The following is a 25,587-nucleotide window of genomic DNA, read 5'->3' on the forward strand; positions in this document are numbered from 1 at the left end:
CACCGAAGGACAGAAGAAGCGGAACCGACAAAGTGAGTCCCATTCGAGAAATTGGAATTTCGAGATACGTCCTTCTCTGAAGTGCAAACCTCCGGCAAAAGAGTAGGAAATGCTCCAGTGTTTCCACCTCTCCGCAAGTGAACACCGATTAGGGCTTCTTCGTCTTCTTCTTCTTCTTCTGGATAAAGCGCACGGCTAGAAATTCATGCTCGCACCAAAAATGTTAAGGATTTTTTGATCCATCTCAGGAAGAAGGCACCCTTCACTGCTGTTCAGTGTAGGAGCAGGTATACCGTCGTTCTGTATTCACTGTGAGCATCATGCATGAGGCAGCACGTTTCCTCAGGAATGATATGAGATAGATATGAGTAGTTTCCTTTTTGTAGTTACCGCAAACCAGGAGCTGAAACTACATGAGAATTATTTGCAATGCAAAGAAATTGAGATACTTTAATTTCCTAAGACAAACCCAAGTTTTTACTACACAGTCCTGTACAAGTCATTGCTTTACATAAGAACACAGCACGTTATAAGCAACAGCTTGGGTACCACTAAGTTTCACTAAGTTTTATGCGAATAACAAATTTGCGCGTTTTTCCTATTTCCTCTTTAGGTGGATTTGGTTCATATCGAAAAGGAGCTGTTCAATGTTTGTTACACTAACAGTAAGTCTACGTGATTTTGCGAGTTATGATTTTATCCACATACAACGCGAGCAGAAGAAAAAGAAAAAATTAGGCTGAGCGATTGCCATCCAAATGTACTGAAAATGTTTGCTAATACTTCCGTGATATATTTTTATTTACCCCTTAGGGCAATATCCTGTAATAATCTTTTTATTTTCGAAATATTTTTGCATCATTTCAGGTTTCTTCACCAAAAAAATTCTTCACTGCCCTTGAAATACGTATAATACATTTGGCGCGCAGCGCACAGCGGCAGTGCGCCAGAAGAGCCCAAAAGACCTTGCTGCGCCGGCTTTTTATGTGCAGCGGACAGGCTCACTTTTAAGTTTTCGTGCACGGCCTTTTCTAGGAATCATGCTACATACAGTGAAGTCGTGAGTCTCCGAATCACGCATGTTAAAAAGGTTGACAGCCAATTACTGCATCGAGGAGTTCGGTTTTGTGCTCTCTGGCAAGTTATCATAGAATGAACAAGAATTTTCTGCAAGAGGTACACTGCAAACCATTTTAAGGCGGATGCCTTAATGCCTCATCGTTGTAAGCAGGAGTTGTCGACAGAAATGTCACGCTTTTCAATTGGTCTAAATGGTTGTTACGTCATAGTGCGCGAATTTATCTTACTTATCTAACCGACAGCAGTTTGTTAGTATTGACGACCATTATTCACACAGCCTGCCTGTCTCTTCTGGTGTTCCCCAAGGAAGTGTCCTCGGTCCCCTGTTATTTTTAATATATGTGAATGACATTGTAAAAGTAGTTACTCATCCCGTTCAAATCCGGCTGTTTGCAGATGACTGTGTTTTGTTTAATGTAATTACATGTCGTGAAGACCAACTATTACTCAATTTAAACCTAAACAATATTCTGGATTGGTGCAACCAGTGGGACATGAAAGTTAACGCTCAGAAAACCGTATTTATGAGATTAACCAAGAAAAAAAACAACCTTTTATACCCTTACGCTCTTCCATCATTTCCACTTTCGGAGGTAACTGAATATAAATATCTTGGCGTGACGATAACTAATAATCTAAGCTGGAACAAACACATAAGTAACGTATGTGCATCAGGGTTTCGTAAACTTTGTGTCCTCAAGCACAAACTGAAGAATGCTCCTGCGGACTTGAAATTTTTAGCCTATTCATCATTAATCAGACCCAAGTTAGAATACGCTTGCATTGTCTAGGACCCATTTATTAAAACTAACATTCAAGCGCTTGAAATGATCCAGCGCAAGGCCATTCGATTCATCTTTTCAAAATACCGTTCAACCGACTCACCTACTGCCATAATGCGAGCAAACCGAATTCAAACATGGCAGGTAAGACGTAAAATTCTATGATTAAAATTTATTTTCCTTCTCAAACATAACAAGTTGTCAATGTGCCCGGATCCCTACGTCAAGCTATTTTCCGCTCCACGACCAACAAGACATCGCCACTCTGATTCACTAACTCCATTCACCGCCAGAACTAACCTATTTAAATACTCCTTCTTCCCCCGCACCGTAACTGAATGGAATGCTTTACCTTTAACAGCACTCTGTGACATTGACTCCATTGAAGAAATAGAAGATTGACGCCATCTAACTTATTTGCTTTGTATTTCGAATTTTCTTTCATTGTTTTATTTTGTATATTCATTTTGCACTGTATTGCCCCTCCTGCTAGGGCCCAGAAGGGCCTGCAGTATTCTGTAAATAAAATAATAAAAATTTCAAACGGGGCCAATTGTACTTTGGCTAGTAATGGTTGGTTTATGGGATTTAACGCCCCAAACCTACTAAGGCTATGAGAGACGCCGTAGTGGAGGGCTCCGGAAATTTCGACCACCTGGGGTTATTTAACGTGCACTGACATCGCACAGTACACGGGCCTCTAGAATTTCTTCCAAAGAAATTCAACCGCCGCGGCCGGGATTGAACCCGCGTCTTTCTTGTCAGCAGCCGAGCACCATAACCATTGAGCCACCGCGGCGGCGCAATTCGGCTAGTAATCACGCAACCAATTAAAGGGATAGTATAGTGATGCTACCAGTGAATAAATAACTAAACAAAACCGAGCAGGAAATTGGTCAAGTTGGGGAATCGAACCAGGGTCCCCGGAGTGCGACACGAGCACGCTAACCACTCCTCCATGCCAGCTCGATGGTTTGGAATGAACAAAGGCCCGTGTAGTGAATACGATGTCTTCGTTCACTCCCATCTTCCTCTCTTTCCTTACGGCGAGGTTCGGGTGTCCACCGAGATAGGCGAGACAGATAATTTCCTTTCCTCAAAAACCAATTTACCGACAAGCGAGGCGTAGAGCCGAATGGGCGATGGCGTTCTGTGGACTCCCTGGCAGCGTTGCAAGACGCTGTAGCGTTCAACTCTTAGAGGCGAAGCTTAACACCTTAACCGCATATCAGTTACACAAGCAGCAACACCACGCTTAAGGCTTTCGACTCACCGCACTTTAGGTCAACAAAGTGCCCCCTGAATTTTTGAACCCTTAAGGGCAGAATGTCATCTATAAACCCTTAGAACACCCATGATTTTCGTGAAAAGGGTGTGGCCATAAGGTACCATCAGGGGTGTAAAATTTGTAGTTTTTTTTGCGTAGATACACCCCTTGAGATCGTTGAGGTGCAAAGTATGTGTTCAGTTTACTCACAAAAAGCAATAAACATTATAGTCATTTACCCGCAGGGTACGACCAGTATTCAGTTCGCGCCGAGCCTCGCTGCTACCTAGGTTGCGGTTGCGACTGTTAGAAGGATGAAAAGGAAAGTGCACGGGCCTGCCAACTGGCTCAAGCCGAGCCACCACCGCTGCCACGTGCAGATAGATGAGAGTTGAAAGATAAGAGGACAGAGTAAAAGACAGAGTAAAGACGCGCGTCGCAACAACCGCGTCCGCCACCTAAGCGGGCTCCACCATATGCACTGAACTGTCTCAGAACAAACAGAAGTCTGTACTGCGCACAGTGCATTGTCTGGGTTACGGCCTCTGATCTGCATTCCGTCGCCGAAGTTTGCCTTCACTCGAGAGCTGAGACCAAGTTATAGAGGTCATCCCTCGATCTGGCAGCTCAGTAGATCAGTAGGTAAGCGGGCCCCCTAGCACCCGTGGGTGGCTACTACAGATTTGTTTTGCGGAAAACGAATACGATAGAGAAGGGCTAGTATAAATTCTTTCAAAATTGCCGCTTGAGATTATTGTCATAAAGACCATTGCTGACCCTGCCAGAGCAGGCATGCGTGACTACTCCGCAACACACCTGTAGCACAGTACATTGCCTTCATCATCAGCCTCACAACGGGCACTGCAGGGAAAAGGCCTCTCCCACATCTATCCTCTTAACCCTGCCCTGTCGGCTTCCTATCGCGACACAGTTCTTAGTCTCATCCGCCCACCTAACTTTCTGTTACTCCCTGTAACACTTGCCTTCCTTGGAATCCATTCCCTCACTCTCATGGACGATCCGTTACTTTGCCTTCGCATTACACGCCTGCCCACGCCCATTTCTTCTTGATTTCGAATAGGATATTATTATCTCCCTTGAGTTCCCTGATCTTGTCCTCTTTCCCTGTCTTAACTTACACCAGTCATTCTCTGTTCAATAGCTAGCTGCGTGGTAAAAAGTTCAAGTTGAACCCTTTTCGTTATCCTCATGTTTCTGCTCAGTAGATGAGTACCGGTATGGCATAGCTTTTGTACACTTATCTCTATTTGGGTATTCGTAAACTACCATTCATGAGCTCAAAAAACCTGTCAAATGCGTTCAATTCCATCCTTGTTCTTCTCGGCATTTCCATCTCATGATCCGGATCAGCGGCCGCTGCCTGCCCTAAGTCGTCTTATACCCTTGCCGCCTCCAGCACCTCTCTACCAATTGGGAAGTATTGTTCCCTTGCTACTGTTGAAAATTACTTTGGCTTTCTCCATGTCATTTTAAAGACGTATCGTTCTCCTCTGCTTGTATAACGCATTGATCAAGCATTGCAGTTCAACTCCAGAGTGACTTAACAAGGCAATGTCAGCAGATAATAACAGAATACTGAGGTATTCCCCTTTAACTCTTAATCCCAACTGTTCCCAATCCAGCCCTCCGAATACTAAACCTGATGGCGCCACTTGAAATCAGGGGTGACGTAAACGCCAAATGCTTAGATTAAAACAACTGTTCCAACGCAGTATTCTTCCTAACTTAGGAGTGCATGTCCGCAATATAATATATTCTCCAAATACATCATGGCAGTGTTATTGGGGTAGCGAGACTTAAAAAGAAACTCTAAATAAGTACTAAAAAAAGCTATGAAAAGGAGTTGGCTGTTTTTGCAAGTATTAACTTATATCTGCGCTCCCGCTTTCAACTGTACATTTAGCGCGGTGTCACACTCTGAATACTTCTTGTTTGGTTTGCTTTTGCCGCTGTGTGCCGGTGAAGAACATTCTCAATTGTACTGTTACTTCTCGGCTGTATTTGTTCTAGGTTTTTTTTGCTTTATTCGAATCACTTGTTTTATTTATTTCTGTGTGCGAAGGAGTAGCCTTGTCTCGCTGCGCGTCTGGCTGTGTGTCTATGTCCATCGTCATGTATTTATGTTATGTCATGCCGTGTTCCTACCGTGACACTTATGCAACACTTACGTTTCGAGACTCCTTTCCAGCAAAAGATGGAACTGTTCATTGCGTGCAGCGTATGCGACGGTTACAGTGCTGGGATCTTTGGTCCATGCTAGACGCGTGACGTGAGCAGGCATCGACAGCTGCGGCTGCAATAGTGGATCTGCGGTCATGTGACACTACTGTATAGAAGCTGAGCGCGATAATAAAGGCGGGCTTCTTTCATAACCTGGGAGCACGGTGTTCGGACTTCTTCCTCGGGCAGCGCTCAGGCGTGCGTTCGGCAACGCCCACCGGCTCAACAAGACAGTTACGAGGCCATGTCAGGCGTCACGTGGGCGTCTTTTGCCTCCGATATTTCACCAAATACTCCCGTTCTGCTGAAATAAAATGTTTTGTCTTCTTCGTCGTCTTAGTTTCCTGTGAAGTTCGCATAACCGTTTTGAAAAAATTCCAATTCATGTTCCAATTAATGCACTACTCTAAGATTCTGTTCATGTCTTCCCAAACATTTCAACGCTGCGATCACAGATGAGAACTCTATAAAGAACGAAGTCATCCGAAAATAACCGTATTTGAGACCCTATTCCACCAGTAATGTCATTCACATAGAGAAGAACAAAAGTGGCCCTAACACGGAGCCCTCGTGAGCGCCACTTACAACCACAAACTGCGGTCATAACTAAAGGTAATCAGTTACCCATGACATCACTTGAGGGTTAATGTTGTAAACGGCCACTTTTTTATTTAATAAACGTTGTCTCACGGTGTGAAAGACTTTTTTGAAATCCTCAAACACTCTCTCCACGTTCACACGCCGGTCCCAGTGCCACCGTCAGGTCGTGGCAAATTCAGTCAACTGCGTAGTACACTCTCTCCAACGCCGAACTTGTGAGACTATTGTGGGTTTGGATACTTCGGGCTGGACTTTGCTTCTGTACACTTGGTGCGATCTTACCAAAACTATTGCCACTAGCTGCAGACGAGAAGAAACTTCAAAAACATGCTGCAGTCAACGTTCAAAAAGCATATCGAGCGATGCCCTTCCACAGTTTGCAACTGATCTGGAGGTGTGCTTTTGTGGGTTCAGTATGGTGAGACCAGCACTGAATGTAGGAGGTATAGAAAGCCCCCTTCATAAGCAGCACCGAAAATTTCCAACAACGCATGTGCTAGGCAAGGCAAAAAACGTCATATAAAACTCACTATTAAGACAATCAGGGTCAGGATGTTTCTGGCCCTGTAGAACAGAAACCGACAATTTGACCTGCAGTGAAATAAGAGGACCTTGCATGACTGTACGCTGCCAGTCTTCAGGTCGCGGAAACGCTCCTTTTAAGAAACTTAAATTTGACCCACTAACCTGATTACCAGTACTCTCTGAGACCCGATTATAATAGGAAAAAGTCACCAAGGTGCCTGTCGTGCAGGTAGCTTCTGTATCAAATTTCTAAAAGTCAGTTGGAAAGAGCGACCTGCCTTTTAGCATTAAATTTGCGGTGAGATGGTTGGTTATTAACGACCCTCCGTGTTTACGACCTAGTCATGGCAACCTGATATTTTATTCTGCGCTGAAGTGCTGTATCTGCATTGGCATTGTTGTCGCTAATAATGATTTAGGTGCAATTCTTCCCAGCTCATTTAGGCTTCTTTACTAATTCACGAATTTAAAGACGCTTCAGGGATGAGATGAGTGATGATGATTTAGTAGCCAAATTCTTAACTTCCTGCTAACGAGGTCTTAAGCACTCGCGCTGTTGCAGTTCATGTCAGCAAGCCGGTTTCCCAGTGAAGCCTCAACAACAACAGCAACAAAAAATGTATGAGGTAGCTCTGCGCCTAATATAATCCAGGTGTCCCATAAAACAGCGTTGAGGGGTTTCTTCACTGCAGCCAGGAACCAACAACTGCGGCTGTTGTGGCTGTGAATCTTACGTCTGAAAAGGAGCATAGTCCAGTGCATCAAATTTCTAAGGGCCCAGCGCATGAGTAGGAAAGTTTGGAAATTCAATTATATATTCCAGGCATGATAGCGGGAATTGTCACTAAACCCACTCCAAGCGGGGAGAAGTCCGTAAGCCGTAAGCATGTATGATTTATTTCGAACAAACGATACACCCTTGCTTTCACCAAAAAATCCGTCGATGAAAAAAATCTAGACTAACTCGAATTCGAGGCGAAACTTTGCACCGAAAATCTACGTAACGGAATGGGCAAACAAATTACGCCAAGGAATCAAATAGGAATCCATGCGTCTATCCAATAACGTCCGACGAGCAAAATCAGCACATCACAAAGATCTGTGCTGGCGTCTACGAGTGCCACTTCGACGAGATTGAAGCCGTGCGTGGTTCCCCGCGCTTCCTTATTCAGGGCTTTTGTTTGCGGGGCCCTTCTTTTCCACTCTTCCCCGCTTTCTCTTTGGCGCTCTTCTTCTTGGCTGCGCCCCTGTCCTGCCGCGACGCAGCGTCCGCCTTCTGCCCCTCGCTTCCCGGCCTGGCCTCGGTGGGGCCGGCGGTTTGCTTGCGGATAATGCGCGGCGGCCTCTTTGGAGCCGCCGCTTCGTCAACCGGTGCCTTTGAGCGATCACTGCCGCCCCCGGTGCTCACCGCGGCGGTAACCAAGGGCGTCGACGCCTGCATCGTCTCGCTCTTCAAGGATGAGGCGCGGCTGTAATAGTCCGATGCCGCAGAAGCAGTCGAGGCCCTCTCGGCGCGTTCCGCGGCCGCTTTGTCGTACACGTCCTGGACTATGGCCACCATGCACTGCGCGAAGATCAGAGCGGAAGAGGCAGCGTGAGCCAATGTAAAATGATATGGTATTTTGCCTTAACGGTCGTGAAGCCGCACATGGGCAATGAGGGGCGACGTAGGAAAACGGTACCGATTGATTTCAAACGCAGAGAGGTATTGATCACGGGCTCCCTTCGCTAAGAACATGGGACCTTTTTGCGTTTCGCCTTTATCAATGTGCGGCCCCCTCAACCTAGGTTTAAACCAACGAATCAGGGCGGAGCAACCGAGAGTCATACCACCATAGCCACAGCAGCAGGTGTCTATGAACAGCCTTTGTCAAAAGCAAACAGTCCAAAGTGTTTTCTTCAAAGCAGTGCTGTGGGGCTCTTGTAGCATTCTTGCAAGTAGCAAGATTTTTACGCCCGACGTCACTTCCTACCACCTTCAATAGTTTTTTTTTTAATGCTAGCAATGCTTACGAACCCACATTGTAAGGCCAAGAATAAAACCAATTGCGCTGAATACTTTCGACAAATGATATAGATGTGCAGCGGGCCTAATTCCGTTCAGGGCTGCACCGATTAACGACGGCAGCGGCTTTAGAGAAACAATGAAGGTAGGGAAAGTGGTATCAAAGCATGATTAAAGCGAAAACTCTAGTACTCAAAGCCATACACGAGATTTCTTGAGTGCCGCTCACGCAGAAATGAAGCGCAAGCAACTCGCAACTCTGTCCAAGATTTGAATAGCCGAACGCTGTTTTAGTTAAGCCAGCCAGTCTACTGTGAGCTTGACTAGTAAAAATAATTTTCTGATTACACAGGCCTAGAGAGTATGATCGGCGCTACTGGTGGACCACAACTCAATGCGAAATGGTTATTAATGGACGAGAAACCTTAAGCGCAGTTTACATCCCTTATTTCCCCCAAAGTAAATAGTGGTAACTGGAGAGAATTCCTGGAAGTTCCACTTCTAGAACCGCATTTTTTTTTCCGACAGAATTGGCATTTTATCTATGTTTTATCCTATGGTATCATCCGCGGTTTTTGTGCGAAACGAAAAAAAAATCAGAAAAATTTCACGACATGATTCATGATCAAAACGCTCCACGGGCAACAGAGTGCAAAAGAAACAAACCGCAGGCAAATGCTAACTATCTTCTTGAAGGTGGTGCGGGTGGAAAAGGAAATAAACAGAGAGAAAGCGGCGGGGACAAAACGATATAAAAAACTAGGGATACTGTGCCTTCATCAGATACAAATTATGTCATGTGAAAGAGATGGAAATAAAAAAAATCATAGCAATAAAACCTTAGCACGCCATAAATCATAGCAAACTAGACGAAGCACACACGAGAAAGCATGCACCACAAGCGGTAACTCGCAAGTGAGGGTTTAATAAAAAATCCGAAGGAATAAATACAGTCAACCACCGGAAACTGGGCACGTCACAACCACGTGGAGGCAGGTGAAACACGTGCAAAGAAAAAGCACCCTTGAGTAGTAAAAAAATTCGGCGGAGGCCCTTAAGACTGCTTACGTTCCAAAATGCGAAAGCATTAAAATGCTGAGTTATGCTACTTGTCACCATGACTATGAGTCATAACGGTGAGTATGAGGCATCACCCTGCATTATGTTTCTAAAGTTTTAAATAAACTCTGTACCCCTACTTTACCTAACTTGTAAAGTACATTTCAGAATGATCATTAGTAGTGACTATGGCCACAAAGCAGAAAAATGCATATTGTTTGTACAACTCTATACCGGTACATTGTGTCACTTGTAGAGTGCTGAGTAATACTGCTGAGTGATGCGTCATGACTGACTGTGCTTCCTGCAAGGTCTGAGTCATGCTACGTCGCAAATGGAAACCGCTAAGTCGTGCTATGTTGCGGAACCATTATTTACCTTGGGGAATGACTGACTAGGCGTCATGACTGCGCATGCATTGTACAAAATCTATGGATAAATTACGTTGCTTGTAAAGCGCTGACGTAAGACAGTCTGACGGGCTAATTGGTTCATGATCTATTTTGAAAGGCTGTGCGCTAAACACACGTTCGCAGTTAGAAAGTATATACGACAGAAACGAATCGCATAGGCTGAAGGCATAGCAAAGAGCCCGTAGCAGACGATATGTCCGCAAGTAAAACTTTTGAAGTGCTATTGAGTAAGCGATCTTTTTCGAAAGGGTGTGGGCTAAGTAGACGTTCAGAGGAAAAAGTAAAGACGACAAGACAGAAGCGCGTTTCTGTCCGCTCATCTCTAGTTTGCCCCGCTGCGGTGGCTGAGTGGTTACGGCGCTCGGCTGCTGACCCGAAAGACGAGGGTTCGATCCCGGCCGCGGCGGCTGAATTTCTTGAAAGCGAAATTCTAGAGGCCCGTGTGCTGTGCAATGTCAGTGCAGGTTAAAGAACCCCAGGTGGTCGAAATTTCCGGAGCCCTTCACTACGGCGTCTCTCATAGCCTCAGTCGCTTTGGGGCGTTAAACCCCAATAAACCAAACCATCTGTAGTTTTTTTTTTCCAGTGAACGTCTAAATAGCACATAGCCTTTCAAAGAAGGTCTTGTAAAGTCCTGAGTAGTGATACGTTTCACAATGACTCTGAGTGATGAATAACTACGAGTTATGAACATCACAGGTAGCAACAGGTTGCGCTTCATCGTTCATGATTTTGCACGCTCGCTTACATATCTTGTGACATCGCACACCGCCGTTGGGCATCGTCCTAGATTTGTTCGGAAGACCGCGCGGCAATTCGTGCAACGCACGGCGGCAGACGCCGGCTTTTCTGCTAATGGGACATGCAATGCTATCGCAATACTTACGAAAACAAAACATACACTCAGAAGCAGGACAGTATGAACAAAAAGAAATGTTTAGTTTAATTTAGTTTATGGGTTTTAACGTCCCTAAGTGACTCAGGCTTTCGGACGTCGTAGTGAAAGCCTTCGGAATTATCGACCACCTGGGGTTCTTTAACGTGCACTGACATTGCACAGCACACGCGCCTCTAGCATAAATAGAAACGTAACTAAAGCGAGCAAGGGTTTTTAAAGAGAAAACAGGTCATTTTGTGAACAAACGAAACAAAGCTATTACAAAGATGATTACACGATTACTTCCAGACAGACGAGCTAAGCTTAACTAGCATAAAATACAGCAGGCACGTTAGAGGATGAAATTCACTCTGGAGTGCTATTCAATAAGTGAATTGGGTGAGCTAGTGCAGTAACAGAAAAAAAAATATTCATCAGGAGACAACCAAAGCAGCAGCTTGAGCTTGTTGGTCATTCATCGTCAAGTAACAGCGCAAAAACAAAGTCGGGACGTATAGAACTAGAACACACAACGAGCGCTCGTTGTGGGGTCCAGTCCTATGCGTCCCGTTTTTGTTCTTGCGCTGTTACTTGAAGGAGACTTAAGTAGCCTTAAGAGTGTAATCTGATAGCGTCGATATACGATATCAGCTGGCTGCAGTGAACCCCTAAGCTAATGGACTGAATGGAAGTTCGCCGGTGGCAAAGGGTTAGCGCACCCGGCTTGCGACCCATGGGCAGCGTTCTAGTACGGCCCTACTGAAAAATCCGGTATGAATTTTAAACCGGAACCGCATACCGGGTTATTGTACAGGATTTGCGATACCGGATTACCGGAATATCCTGTATAAAACAGGACAGTCCTGTATAATACAGGACTCTCCTGTTTTGTACAGGATACTCCGGTAATCCGGTATCGCAAATCCTGTACAATAACCCGGTATGCGGTTCCGGCTTAAAATTCATACCGGATTACAGGACAGTCCTGTATTCTACAGGCTAGGCCCGTATTATACAGGAGGGCCCTGTATCACAGGACAAAGGCAGTAATAAAATGCTTCAAATATATTCCACTTGGACTAAATCTGCCCAAAAACTGGGGCCATAAGTGTACATGCCAAATGCTGCAATATACAGAGCCTCAGAAACTGGTAATCTGCGATTATCAGCGACTCGTATTGCAGTCGATGTGCAATTGTGTTATTTGCTCCCAGCTTTTACCAAGTATTGGTAGCTTGGTGAGTGTTGGTGAGGTAGCTTGCATCAAAAACTCCAAAAGATGTTTATTTTTTTCGCATGTCTTAAACCAGCTCACTGAGGTAATAATTTAACTCTTTGCGACGATCTACCGGCGCTGGGGTCTCCACAGGGTGCTGGCCAATGAAGTAGTGAAAAGCACCTGCAGAAAAGAAAATATGATTGGTAGTACATAAAGCCCCCACCTTATCATTTAAATGGGCACTGACACACAACATAATGCATTGAGCACTGTGACATGCAACTTACGGCCAATGGCTTGTAGCTTTTCAGGGGTCATTGGCTTCCTGCCCACTGTCGAGGCTTCTGACTTCAGGTTCCGATGGCAAGCTTGCCCTGTAACGCTCCTTTCCAGGACTTGTGGAGTCGTCCAAAGGCTGCGTCCTTGCAGAAACGCGAATCTTTGGGTGCCACCATAACTGCTGCCCACGTTGCCGAAGGAATAAAAATTCCATTCCCGAGGTGGACCTGTATGCAATAAATACAAATGCATATATGCATTTGCACAAACGGTAGCACAAACGGGGCTCTGAATTGCGGGCCCTCGTGGGCCCAGACAAGCCACAGACAAGCAAGGCGTCTCAAGACGCCAGGCCCTGAGCATTGGCAATGCTCAGTATCGTGAATGCACCTCACGCCTTCCATATTTGAATCAATAATGTATTGAAAATCTGCGTCGTAACATTGTTGGTGTGTAAACAGGTTGCGCGGACGATTCCGATGCTTGCGTGGTCATCCTCCATTATTTACTGCACATACCGCAGCATCGATGCGATGCTTGATGTTTGTTCAAGGGCTTGAGCCGCTCCCCCTCAGGACGCTTATCGATGATTGATGTCGCACGTGTACACCACATGCCTCTGTAAAGAAAGAATACAAACTATAAAACTAATTTTAGTCGTGTTATCATGAAGGACAAGCAATTTCGGTATGTAACTGAAAGAAAATTTTGCGCTATTCCGTCCCTCTACGCTGTGCAATCTACAAAGTTTTAGTTAAAAAGACACTGGACAGTTAGAACGTTTCTGTTGACGCCGAGCATATCCCCGAGACGGAGGCAGTAATTAAAGAACAGAGTGATTTAAAATGCGTACTTACGTCCTAGCAGCACGACGTCGCCGTCATAAAATCCGCCTTCACCGCCGTAGCCTCCACCGGTCAAATGTTCACCACTCACGTCTTTCGGAGCGAAGTCATTCATCACTGAGACAAGGATGATAGGGTTCCACCATATTTGCACTGGACGTACGCATGAAAGGCGATGTCATCTTTGATCATGGATTGATCAAGGCAACACGAAGAAAGGCGCAAAAAATTGTATAACACAAATTCAACGCCAACGAGCGAGTGCCAGCGTGTTTTCGCAGCTACCTTCATCGCTTGACACTCAATTTCCCAGCCGCAGGAGAGAAAAACCTGTTCCAAACAAACGCAGGAAAGGCGGGGGAGGACTTCTGCATAAAGTCACCGCGCTGCGACCGGGCACAGTGAACAAGCAGAATCGGAACCTCCTCGCCACTTCATGAAAGCCTCGCGGGTAGCGTGGTCGGGAGGGCGGCTTAAAATGCTCGGTCGTGGGTTGTAGAGTGAGCGCCTCCGCGCCGCTTCGGGGAACGGCACTGGAAGGGACAGGACAGAAAAGCCAGGAATGCGCAGGTTTTTTTGTTTTTTTTGCGACCGGACCCAGGAAAAGCAAAGGCGGTGAGGAGAGAAAAGAAAAAAGCTTTTAAAAAAAAATTGCGCAAAGACGGGTTACTCGTGTAAGGTTTCTACAGGTGGTTTTTGTTTTTATTTTGTTCTCTCGAGCGCTGTATCTTTTAGCTAGCACGAAGCGTCGCCCTTAAGGGAACACCCCAAGCTGCCGGCTCCGTTGAATTAACCTTTTCTTGTTCGTCGATAGAAATGTTCTGGGCGATTTGTGATTAGTATATGTTCCTGATAGAGTGAAGAGTGGGGCTGCTCGCGATGACGCTTGGACAAGTTGCGTTATCAGTGGGCGATCACTTGAAGAAGAAGTGCAAAGAATTCCTGCACGAAAACCAAGAATTTTCTTTCTTCATCGATGCGTCGCTAGAGGCTGCCGCTAGCGAACATTAAGAAAGCTGCTGCAATGAACGCGACAAACCTTTTTGAGCCTCTGGCGCAGTCACCGGAGGCTCGCCATGTTTATCAGCCAGTCTTGAAGTTCTGCACTGTGAAATCCAGAGTAATCTTCGAAGGACTTACGAAGGCTGCTGGCGGATATGTACTAGCCGGTTGCCCGCACACAGCCGCCCTGGCTTTGTCAGGGTGCTGCACGGGAAGCAGCCCCCGCCTTTCATGCACAAACTGCATGTTTTGCCACTGCGAAGCTCACGCTTAGCCCTTTTTTTTCCCTAGACCTTTCAACAAAACCGTGTATGTGTTGATTATCGCACTTATGCGCACGCTGCCCCCCCCCCCCCCCCCCCTTCCCCTAAAAAATATCTGCTGGCGTACAACAGTCAATCTGCAGACCAAGCACCAGAACCGCAGCACATATCGCTCTGAATACAGGCTGGTATGTCCGGTTTGAGCTCCGTACCGGACTCGTCTGTCCGATTTGAGCTTCGAACCGGGAATGGACTGCCCGGTATGAGCCCCGTACCGGAGCGGTCTGTCCGGTTTGGGATCGATACCGGACCGGTATGAACCGGTATAGCCATCAAACCGGACGGGTCTCGCCGGTATGAGAGTGATACCGGACCGGTATGAAACCGATATGTTCCGGTAAAATCCGGTTTGCCGCGATACCGGATTTTTCAATAGGGGGGCTCGACCATGTTTGTTTTCAGCGCAATTGTTTTCCTTTCTATTGCGAAAGCATTATAAGTGCAATCGGCACAAAAGCCGACGTCCATCGACGTGGCAGATGAGAGGATACGGCGGGTTCAGAGATCGCAACGGTTTCCCCATCCGCTCAAGGCACGACGGCTGGAAGTGGCTTCACTAAAAACAGTGGCTGGTAGGCGTGCAGTCGATGCCTCAATACGGTTTTCATCACGGTGAAGTGAACGTTTTATACAATTTTGCACTGTAATGGACAGCGACGCCTTAGTTCGATGAAAGTCAACACTCACGACAGAGCAGGCCAGGAAATGAAAACATTACCCAAATGGGCCTCTAGGCCAAGGTCGTAAACACCTCTTATTTACGTCGCGCGAGCTGTATAGAATTATACGATGTACAGCTTTGGTCGGCTGAGGGGCGAGAGGGGGGGGGGGGGGGGTGAGCTCTATCATGGAAATGGTAAAAAGAGCAAACGTTTTAGTGCGGCAGCCTGCTAGCCGCGATTTCGGGCATACAAGCCGGATTGTGGGCAACCTGCCGGGTGTGTACACCTTCCAGCAAACCATCTGGGTGAAGACCTTGAAAGTAAATATTTGCCTTTAGGGCAGGCGCATTTGTGGGACAGGCTTTTTGTCGAAGGCCGTATCTTAAAGATCTTAAAGGGCTTCAAGGGGAAGGTCTTCACTGTAAATCCATTCCGAAAAAAGGTCTTTAACGTAAACGGCTAAGGTTATTAACTTTTAGCACTTAAGGACCTTAATTGCCAACCGTAAGCAGTGATACTGCACGATGCTGGGCCGCCGTGCTAAAATTTCTTTCTTCGCCATCGAAAATTGATTCATATAATTTAAAGTCCACATATCTTTACAAGGCTGTTGAGCCACTCGGTCTTGTTCAAACCTTTCTCACTGAAGTATACCGAAAAACATTAGTGAATGAATTCATGGAATCGCAAAGTGGCTTCTAGGCCTTCCTTGTTAATTCTTTAAAATTTGTGACGCGCAGAAATGGCCGAGGACACTTAATAGCGTTTTCACTCTGCAGCCAAGTGTCGTTACTTCTAAGTATCCTGGTTTCACAAATCGGAGGTCTTTGGTGTGCTTATTCTGCACGCTTAGGAACCATTTGTAACAAGTTACTCTGAGTAACAAAATTCCTTCCAGTGCGAGTGCAGTTGACATGGCTTCTACAATCCAATTTCTGGATGATACCGCTTCTTTCAGACTTTACTTGCCCGTCAGCACTGGTCAATGTTTATAGCTGCAGCGGCAGGCAAGCCATATAGTACAGCCTACATGATCCTTGAATAAATTATACGAGTTCTAGTCTGTTGTTCTTTCGTAGCTCATTCGCGTCAGAAAATGTCGGCATCGTTCAGCTGAAGGAGCAGTGCTGGCTGGAAGCTAAGCGGAGCCAAATGGGTTACTCACTGCGAAGAACTTCCGCCAGGCCTCGACGGCAGCTGGCGTCATGTGGCGTTCATCTCTGGCCTGCATCGTATCCACCACAACCTCGCCCATCACATCAAAGTGGAGCGGCTTGACCCCCTTACGGCGCATGTGCTCGGTGGCGTTGCGCCGCACCAGTATCTCGAAGGTGTCCGGGTCGCGCAAGCTCTCTACCATGGAGGTGATGTGGTATCCGATGGCACACCCGTGCGCCCTGAACGTTGGGTCTTCCTTGAGCGCTCCGACGGGCCTACCGCGAAAGGGGTTGAACAGTTGAATGTACTCGGGGTGCCTGATGAACAAGGAGACGAAAAGGAGTACGCCGTAATCGGGGTTCTCTCTGGTGAATTTGCGCCACGTCTGCTGGACGAGCTGCACCTCGTGTTCCGTCAAGCCTGTGAGTTCATCCGGCAACTCGCCAGTCTTGCGGTGGATGTTGCCCATTCCCTCGTCGAAGGCTTTACGTGAAGAAAAGGCAGGCTCGCTGCCCCGGCTGGCAAGGACTGCGTTGTCTGAGAAGAGGGACGTGGTTGAAATGGCGTCTCGCGGCTTCTTCTTCAAAACAAAGAGCACTGCTAGGAGATCCATGTTGTTGTTATGCGCCAACAATGTTGCGGATTTTTTGCCCTACCCAAAAAGCATGTAGTCATAACACCAGATATTTTTCGGCGCGTGATCATCCTTTCTTTTCTCTACTGGCGCGCGAAATTGCGACAATACTTTTGACAAGAGGGGAGATCAAAAAATGATTTACTGAAAGAAGTCCATGAAGGAAGAATAAGATGGCGCTTTTTCATGTGGACAAGAAGAAGAAGAAGAAGATGAAGAGCAGTTATTTTTATTTTCTCGGGCCAGTTGACTGTGCCTCCAATAGTGATCACCTTACGATCAGTTTCCAAGTTATGTGCCAGTTGACATCTCCTAACAGCACACGGCGCACATTCATAAATTACGGCAGTCTCAAAAATGCCCTCAAAGCAGACCTTCAGGAATTATCTCATTCCAACAGTGGAGGTAATGCCATCCGCATTTGTTCAATTTTGGATGGAGCTCGTAAAAAAATTGGAGTTCTTGGTTCAGGCACATAAGGGAACATCGCCGTGCCTTTGGTGGAACCCAGAGTGCACTCGAGATTATAGGCGCCGAAAGGCTGCTTGGAAGAAACCTCTCCACAATCAGTGTCCCAGAAACTGTATCGATTATAAGTTTGTTGCAGCTACGTTTAAGCGCACCGTATCTCGTGCAAAGGAGTTGCACGATACTGAACGCTACGAATTCCTTTCAAAATCTGGTAATAGGCGCGCTTTATTCAATTACCTGAAATCCAGGAAACTAATCTCGTCCACCATGAACGCTGTCTCCCTAGTTCAGTCACCGGCTGAACTTGCACAGTCCCTGGAAGATATAGGCAGAGGCCTTGAGCGCCGGTTTACGGCTCTTCTTCCTTCTCCTCAGAGATTTCTTGCCACATTGGGCGATTTCGAGGAAGCCACCCTCACTGAGCTCTCGAACACTGTATCCCGCCTTCCACCCGCGGCCTCTGGCCCTGATGGTGTGACATCTTCTATGATTAAAATTTTGTTCGAGGAATCTCCCACCGACTTACTGGCACTTATAAATTACTCTCTTAAGGGGCCATGGATTCCAAATGAGTGGCGTCTAGCAAAGATTATCCCGTTGCTTAAAAAGCAGGGAGATGGTTATGTGTTAGACAATATAAGGCCAATTTTTTTAACTTCGAATCTCGTTAAGTTAATTGAGAGGGTGTTGCATGGTAGAATAATATCCGTTATTTCAGAGACTGGGTTGTTGAACCCTTGCCAGGTTGGTTTCAGACCAGGATGCTCTATATGGTGTGCCCATACCGATCTGGAGAGCCGCATACAGTTAGCTCGTCGCCGAAAGCAATACGCAGCGCTTGTTACTTTAGATGTATCTAAAGCTTATGACAGCGTTGAGCACAGGACGCTCTTGCAAAGACTACAGGCAGTAGGACTTCCGAGATACTTTGTGGCTTGCGTTGCTGAATTCCTTGCTTACAGGGAATTTTACTGCTTCCAGAACGGTGTTTCATCAAGCAAATTTCGACAAGCGAGAGGAGTGCCCCAAGGGGCGGTCCTCTCCCCTTTGCTTTTCAACATCTTACTCAGCGGTATTACCTGCAGTCCTCAGGTGTCCACCTATGTGTATGCTGATGACATCGCCTTTTTTGCTTCAGAGAACGACATTTCCTCTTTGTTCCAGTCCTTACAGTCCTACCTGAATGTCCTAGACCAATGGTTAGGAGACATTAATCTGTCCTTTAATGTCAATAAATGTGCTTTATTGGTTTTTCCGCTCTCTTGTCCAGTTAATATATCTATTGTTTACCGGCACCAGACAAAGTGACAAATACCCTCAAGTGCAAAGTGACAAATACCCTTGAGTAATTAACGATCCTTCTCTTTCCTGGGGGGCCCATATCGAGCAGATCACTGCGAAAGGAGTCCGAGCAGTCGGTATGCTGCGCAGGCTGAGCAGTGTTCGTTCTGGCATGAGAAGGCACTCACTTCTTATTATTTATAGAATGTACGTCCGTCCAGTCTTAGAGTTAGGTTGTGTTTTATTCTCTGGTGCGCCAGCGTATAAACTTGGCCCCTTGATTCTCTTGGAGCGGGAGGCGTTGCGCCTTTGGTTGGGCCTTCCAAAATTTGTGGCGAATTCCGTTTTGTACCTGGAAGCGCGTATTCCATCATTGGCTTCTAGATTTCGGCTCTTAACAGTGAAAACGTTCGTAAGAATGTGCGATTCTTCGCTTCATGCCTCCAATTTGATCTTCCTTCGTCAGCCTCGGCCATTTTTCAACGAAACCTGGTCTCGTTTCCGTACCCCTCAGATATGTTTTGTGCAATCCCTCTTTGACCCCTTAAACGTCCGCATTTCGGAAATCCGTCCGGTATGCACCAACTCTTCATCTATTCAGATTGTCTTCGATGACATCTTTCCAAAACATGCAAAGTTAACGCCTTTTCATTTGCTCAGCGGTTTATTGCAGGATTACCTGCTGTGCTTTAAATCTCATGTGCTCAGAGCGACAGATGCCTCACAGTGTGAAGCAAAGGCCGGTGTTGGCATTTTCTCCATCTCCCTTGACTGGTCATTCTCACTCCGCCTTCCCGATTACACCCCTATTTATTTGGCCGAATTTCTAGCAGTAGCCTAAGCGTTGCGCCAATTAAACAGCTCCTTGTCTTCTGTCATAATTATGACGGATTCATTATCGTTGTGTTCCTCTGTCACCGCGCCTACAACATGTCAGGCACTTCGGTTACTCAAATGCTTGGTTCCACCCCTCGTGTGTTCATTACGGTTGGTCGGGGTGCCTGCGCACAGAGGAATCCATATGAATGAGGTTGCCGATACCCTGGCGAAGGCATCTCTTCAAGGCCCAGTCGTATCTGTGCTTCCACCCAGCGCATATATTACGGCGGCCAGGTTTCCCAGGTATCTGCTCTTGAAAGAATTCGCAGCATCAGCTCTCACCTCCTCTCCCGAATTTCGGCATTTCCTTTACCCGTGGTGCAGTAAAGGATGGCGATCACGCAAGCTTGAGGTTTCCTTCACGCGTCTACGTTGTCGCGTGCCTCACTTAAACTTCTACATTTATAGATCTGGTCTGGCGGTCTCCCCATTGTGCCCGTTCTGCGGAGAACCCGAAACGATAGATCATTTCTTGTTGACCTGCCGCCGTTTCTCCTCTTTACGGAGCCGCCTGCTGGAGCTTCGTTAAGACAGCTAGGTCTAAGTCTGTCAGCTGGGGTTTCTCTGTCTCTTGGGGCTTCCTCCCTTGGGCACAGCAACTGGAATGTGCTCTCCGCCATGCAAAACTTTCTTACAGACACTAAACGGCTGCCGTCTTAAGCTCTGCTCTTTCTCATGATCAATATTTCTCTGGAACGAAAGCTTTCTGAAACATGGAATATTTAGCCCCGTTCTCTATTTCAGTCACCGATCTCACAGCATTTGTTTAGCCTATTTCAATTACACACCTGAGTTTCTTTCATTTATTTCCTAATTGCTATTATTATCATAATTATTTTATTTTTCCCCACCATTATTTTCTTGTTTAACATTTTCTGCACCTATCAGTTGCCGCATGTGTCTTGGCCAATCCCCCGCAGTGGGTACGCGCCATTATCTAGAGGACAACAACAACAACAACAACGACCACCGCAGCGCGAGGTACTGCTGTAGTACTGCAATGGGGACGCCCAGACCTCCCTGGTAATCCCCACCATGCGGAAGACTTTCTGCAGGTTTTGAGTTCAATAATCGATTAGAGTGGAATTAATTGCATCTGGCAGTTTCATATGTCGCATGGTTGATTGGAAATCATTGCTTGGAAAGACAAAACTTGTTAATGCAGCAGAACTGCAGGGAAAAACCATCCTTGCATCGTAATTGACCCAGAGCCAAAGGTAGCCAAGATGAAACTGCTCTGACCATCTGAAGGATGTGGACGTTCATTCGGAACGACCTATGATCTTCCGACAGAGTGGCATCACCCGCGGCTGGAAACTTGAGGGTGACGAAAATGGAGGAATAGCGGTCCTTGAATTGGGGGATCGGTAGACACTGGCTCATGGTGTCACTGTCAGCGATGTTGCCCATCTTTTAGTGAGTGTGGAATTTAGTGTTTTATTGAGATTACTGGAAGGCTATCATTGTTTCTACGGGCCACAAAGCGGGTCATGCTTCTTGTCGCTGCCCTACATCACTGTTATCATTGCTTATGTTTTGGCCACTCTGTGTAGAAGTGCGCAGTGTCCCATTCTGACAAACTGCAGGATGGTACCCATACGACGGATTACACCCTGTAGGAACATTGCGTGAATGCAACCGAAGCTCTCGATGCGTATGGCGCGCTTCAGCCCCTATACCTATCGAAAGAAGAAATGATATTTGTCGTACGACGATAGCACGGTTTCTGACTCTCAGCCTGTTGCGCATGCGCTTGCTGTGCCTCAGTGTGCTCGGAGAGAGCAGCTGCCTGCCTACATCGAGCCTACAGCTGATACCTCTGTAGACGAAGTGCCTGTCGCGCGCACTTTCCCAAAAACACATCGGGATTCAGAGTGATGGCTTTGTGGCTACCAAGACGTTCCATAGCGCTTGTCCTGCAGACGAAGATGCTGGCGTGAGTGGGTATGCCGTGTAACACCCAAAGGGCCATTGTCTGTTCCACATCCAGGCTAGCGTACACGTGCTGGGCAGGCATGGTTGCCAACGGCTGCACAGAGCCTAGTTCTGTGTCATCCGAGGAGATGGAGAAGGTTCTTTGGGAAAGGTGGTAGAAGTTTTCGCTGGCAGGGCAATTTCTTGTTAATAAATGCATGAAAAATCGCTTATGTTTTGACACAAGAGTTACTGAAAAATAGCCAAAAAGGTTAAGGGGGGCACTTTGCTGACTTAAAGTGAGGTGAGGCAAAAGCCTATAGCGCGGTGCTCATACTTGTGTCACTGATGTGTGGTTAAGATGTTAATTAAGTACACAATTGTTTCTGAATCTTAAATGCTGGAGACACTGGAGGGCGTTTGATAGGCACCCGTCCAACTCGAAGCCTTTCTGCAAACACTCTCCAGCGTCCTAGACAAGAAGCACGCATTCATCGGCAGGAAGTAGCGCAGCCAGTAGCATGCTCGGCTGCGGAACGAAAGGATGGTGGTTCAAATCCCATCGTGCACAAAGGTTTTTCTTGTGGTCTAACTACAAAAAGCGTGACACCTTTGCTCATAACCTCCTGAAAACCTTCTCTCGACAACGATGAGGAATTAAAGGCTTTCGCCTTAGAAACAAAAACGTGTATTCGGTATCAAATAAATGCTAACAATACAGCAGATGTAATCACAGTTGAACACTGTCTTGAACATCAAGGAATCTAAATACGATGTAAAAATATATATAGTGTCAGAAAAGACACGAACAGTGGGAACACAAAAATGTAAAGAGTAGTACACGAAAAGCTCTCTTTATAATTTTGCATATCGCTCGGCATCCATGCGTTCAGCATCACACATACCAGCCAAGAAATAAGATGACATGAAATAAGGATAAATAATTTATTCACGCAGTATATTTAGTACACGGCTAAATGATAACACACGGCACTAATTAATGTTGGCAGGTATTAGAGAAACCATGACTGTTTGTTTGCAATTATTAGTGCGCGAATTTGGTCTGCGCTGCAAAGTTGGTGATATTATCAATATTAACCAAGCTGACAGCAGGGATTTCATTTATTGTTATATTTTTGCGTTAACGTTTTACAGGGCTTTCTTAGCACACTTTTGTCATTTTAGGGGATGAAATGACGTTGGAGCCCCTACGGTGCCTGATAGGCTCTACACTTCCCTGTCGTCCAGCACCTTAGCTTCTTCAAGCGTCGGTGAAACCGCATAAACGCGGCCAGGTTGTTCAGTTTGTTCTGCTCTTGACGTGTTTCAGTCGGTTGTGAGCGAAGGTCGTCCTTCCTCTCGCGTGTGGTATCATCGCTAGTGCTGCTGCTGCTACTCTCCAGACTGTGACTATGTTCGCAGCGGTGCGTAAGCACCAGACTTTTTGCATTGCTTGCTGTAAACGCTAGCGCAAATCTTCTCAGCCACCGCATCCTCAGTATGCGTCCGCATCCGTGAACAAAAAATCTCGGATTTTTCTATTTCTGTCGGAGACGATAGTGTGTGTCATCCTCTTACGCTTACGTCGGCGCTTGCTTTTCGTCAGTGTCCAGCCGGATTTCCTCTCCGCCATGCTCTGCAACACCTCCCGGTTTTGGCACGCTAGAAGATTCGCTTTCCGATAACTCTACTCGGATTATAATGGGCGAGACCGCGGTAATTGCATCTTTCGATGCAGCGGCTACCGCAACCGAAGATACAGGTACCGTTTCCTTACTTGGCGGACGAGGGGCATCTTCCCCTGTCAGAACACTATCTGCATAAGCAAATGACGAGCTATCTTCCTCCGTGGCTCAAGGACAGAGCTGCTTCGCAGCTACGCATTTTACCACCGTGTCTACAACGTCTGCGGCTTCCTCACTGTCAAGCCAGTCGAAAATATCGGCTTTCAGCTAATAGCGCATAGCTAAGTGCGAATGTTGACTCTTCTTTTCGCACTGGCTATATTTCTTTTATCTCCATACGTGATAGGCGATACATGCTAAAAACAATACCTTTGAGCTCATCCTAGATGCCTACACCACCGTCTAACATGTTCTTTATCACATAAAACGCTTCCCTAGAAAGGAGGGTTAGCAACGACTGTGCCTAACAAACCTGCTTGACGCACTTTCTCTCACAGACTCGATCTAACTCGGCTAGGTATCGGGTCATATCCTCAGCGACGAAAGGCGGCCGACGTTTGTCCCGTAATGTGGGACCGTTAGCCTGGAGTATAGCAATTAATGCTTAACGCCTCTCTAAATCAATCTATTAGTGAAAAAAATGGATTGAAAGCACTGAATCAGTCAAGCCATGAAGAATGACGTTTCGGAACCGCTACGGGTTCCTTGTTCACAATGAGGCGGACAAAGCAAGTACGCGTAATTTAAGCGCGAAATTTGTGACGTAATGACTGGTAATAGGTTAGTGGCAAGCTTCCTGCAGTGCGGTACATGGTCCCAGTTGTCAAATGGAAGAATGATAGTTCAAGGGGAAGCCGCGTTGTCAATTTTCGTTTTTTTTGGGTAAAATTGCTGTGTTGTCCCAGTCGATCTGATGTCCTGACTCGTGTGCGCGCTCAGGAAGTGCACTGGAAGCGATATCCTCGTTTTTGATTTCGCGCTGGTGCTCCTTGAGTCACCGCGTGAACTTGCCCGTCTCGCCGACGTAGGCCTGGCTGCAGCCGCCACAGGAATCCGGTAAACAACACCAAGGCAGTTGATAACTAGTAGCCGGTCTTTAACATTGACGAGCATGTTGCGTAGCTTGCTGGTTGGCACGTGCCCAATGCGCAAATCATACTTTGCAAATACGCCGGACAGAACTTCGCTTATCCCGCGAACATATGCAATGCCTGCGCTGGCGGAATTTTTTTTTTTTGAAGAAGTGCCCTCGTTTGCAATGCTTTCCTTTCAATTATTGCAAAAAAAATGGGCAGGGCAGCCATTTCCCAGAAGTTCCCGCCACACCACTTTAAGCAGGGATTCTAGGCGCTCTTTCTCAGTGCAGATCCGCGTGGCACGTGTCAATAGAGACGAAGTAACCGACTTCTTGTGAGCCGCAGGATGATTTGATTTAAAATCAAGGTAACGGCCAGTGTTTGTAGGGTTGCGGTACACGGTGCATGAGGACATTAAGTAAAGGCAGGCAGTCTTCTTTTTCAATCTCCACAGTGAATTCCAAACTGGGGTTTACCGCATTCAGTTCTTGTAGAAGCTTAGATGTGTCTTCTCTTTGTGAAATACAAAAACCTACATCCACATACCGGCTTAATTTCCAGGCTCTTGGTGTGAAACCTGCGAGGACTTTCGCTTCCAGAGCCTCTATTACCAGGCTGCCAGTTGCGACCATATGAACGCGCCCATCTCACCTTCAACCAGACTTGCGAGATGGAAAACTTGGTTCCAAAGTTTCTTCATCTCAAGACACCCACGCGGTTTCGTGGGGCCATCAGGTCGTGCGACAAGCCGAGAAGAAGCTAGTACAAGGTCGTGTACAGGAGTGCCGCCACAAGATCAAGAGTTTTGAGATGGATGCATTTTTTTCCGTCGCCAGATAGAATATGTCGTCCAAAACTATTTCGTGGACGTACATCTACGCGCTAACTTCACTGCAAGCGTAAGGGAGCGACAGTGCAAAGCGTCCCAAGAAAGCAAGCTTCAAGCTTTACGCCCGAACGGAACAACAAATGTCAGAATGAATCTGGTAAACTTGTCTTCCTACCCGCCCACACCCACTGAGGTCACGGTCCTTTCCCGCGGGTTGAATTTCAACGTGGATCGTGCACCGGACAAGAGGAAGGCTATTTGCGCCGTAGAAAAGGCCGTCCATCAGCTGCCACAGCCTCTACGGGAAGAAGCACGTACCAGGGCCACCGGAGTGCTGTCAGGATGGCGAAATGAAGCTAGGCTGCCTGCATTAGAAAGGCGAGCCATAAGGAGCCTGCGCTGTGACGAATACGTTGCGGTTCTGCCTGCCGACAAAGGGAACGCAACCTTGCTACTTGACAGAGGCGACTATGATCGGAAA

The 25,587-nt window shown here is 46.7% G+C and overlaps 1 protein-coding gene across 1 annotated transcript; it reads right to left on the bottom strand.

Annotated features, from left to right (window-relative positions):
• Positions 1 to 7,663: 7,663 nt before the first annotated feature.
• LOC149327143 (uncharacterized) lies at positions 7,664 to 16,951 on the bottom strand. Its single transcript, XM_089564042.1, has 2 exons — positions 16,345 to 16,951; positions 7,664 to 8,059 (listed from the first exon to the last, which is right to left on the bottom strand). The coding sequence occupies exons 1-2, from the start codon at positions 16,948 to 16,950 to the stop codon at positions 7,664 to 7,666; spliced, it is 1,002 nt and encodes a 333-aa protein (XP_089420168.1). The 5' UTR covers position 16,951.
• Positions 16,952 to 25,587: the final 8,636 nt, after the last annotated feature.

The sequence above is a fragment of the Amblyomma mixtum genome, chromosome 10, assembly GCF_055824585.1.
Source record: "Amblyomma mixtum isolate Tamu chromosome 10, ASM5582458v1, whole genome shotgun sequence".
Taxonomy (NCBI): domain Eukaryota; kingdom Metazoa; phylum Arthropoda; class Arachnida; order Ixodida; family Ixodidae; genus Amblyomma; species Amblyomma mixtum.

Coding starts and splice junctions, on each gene's coding strand:
- LOC149327143 (XM_089564042.1), bottom strand. CDS start 16,950: ATGGATCTCCTAGCAGTGCTCTTTGTTTTGAAGAAGAAGCCGCGAGAC. Junction 8,060..16,344: donor CCTGGCGGAAGTTCTTCGCA/GTGAGTAACCCA, acceptor ATCTTCGCGCAG/TGCATGGTGGCCATAGTCCA.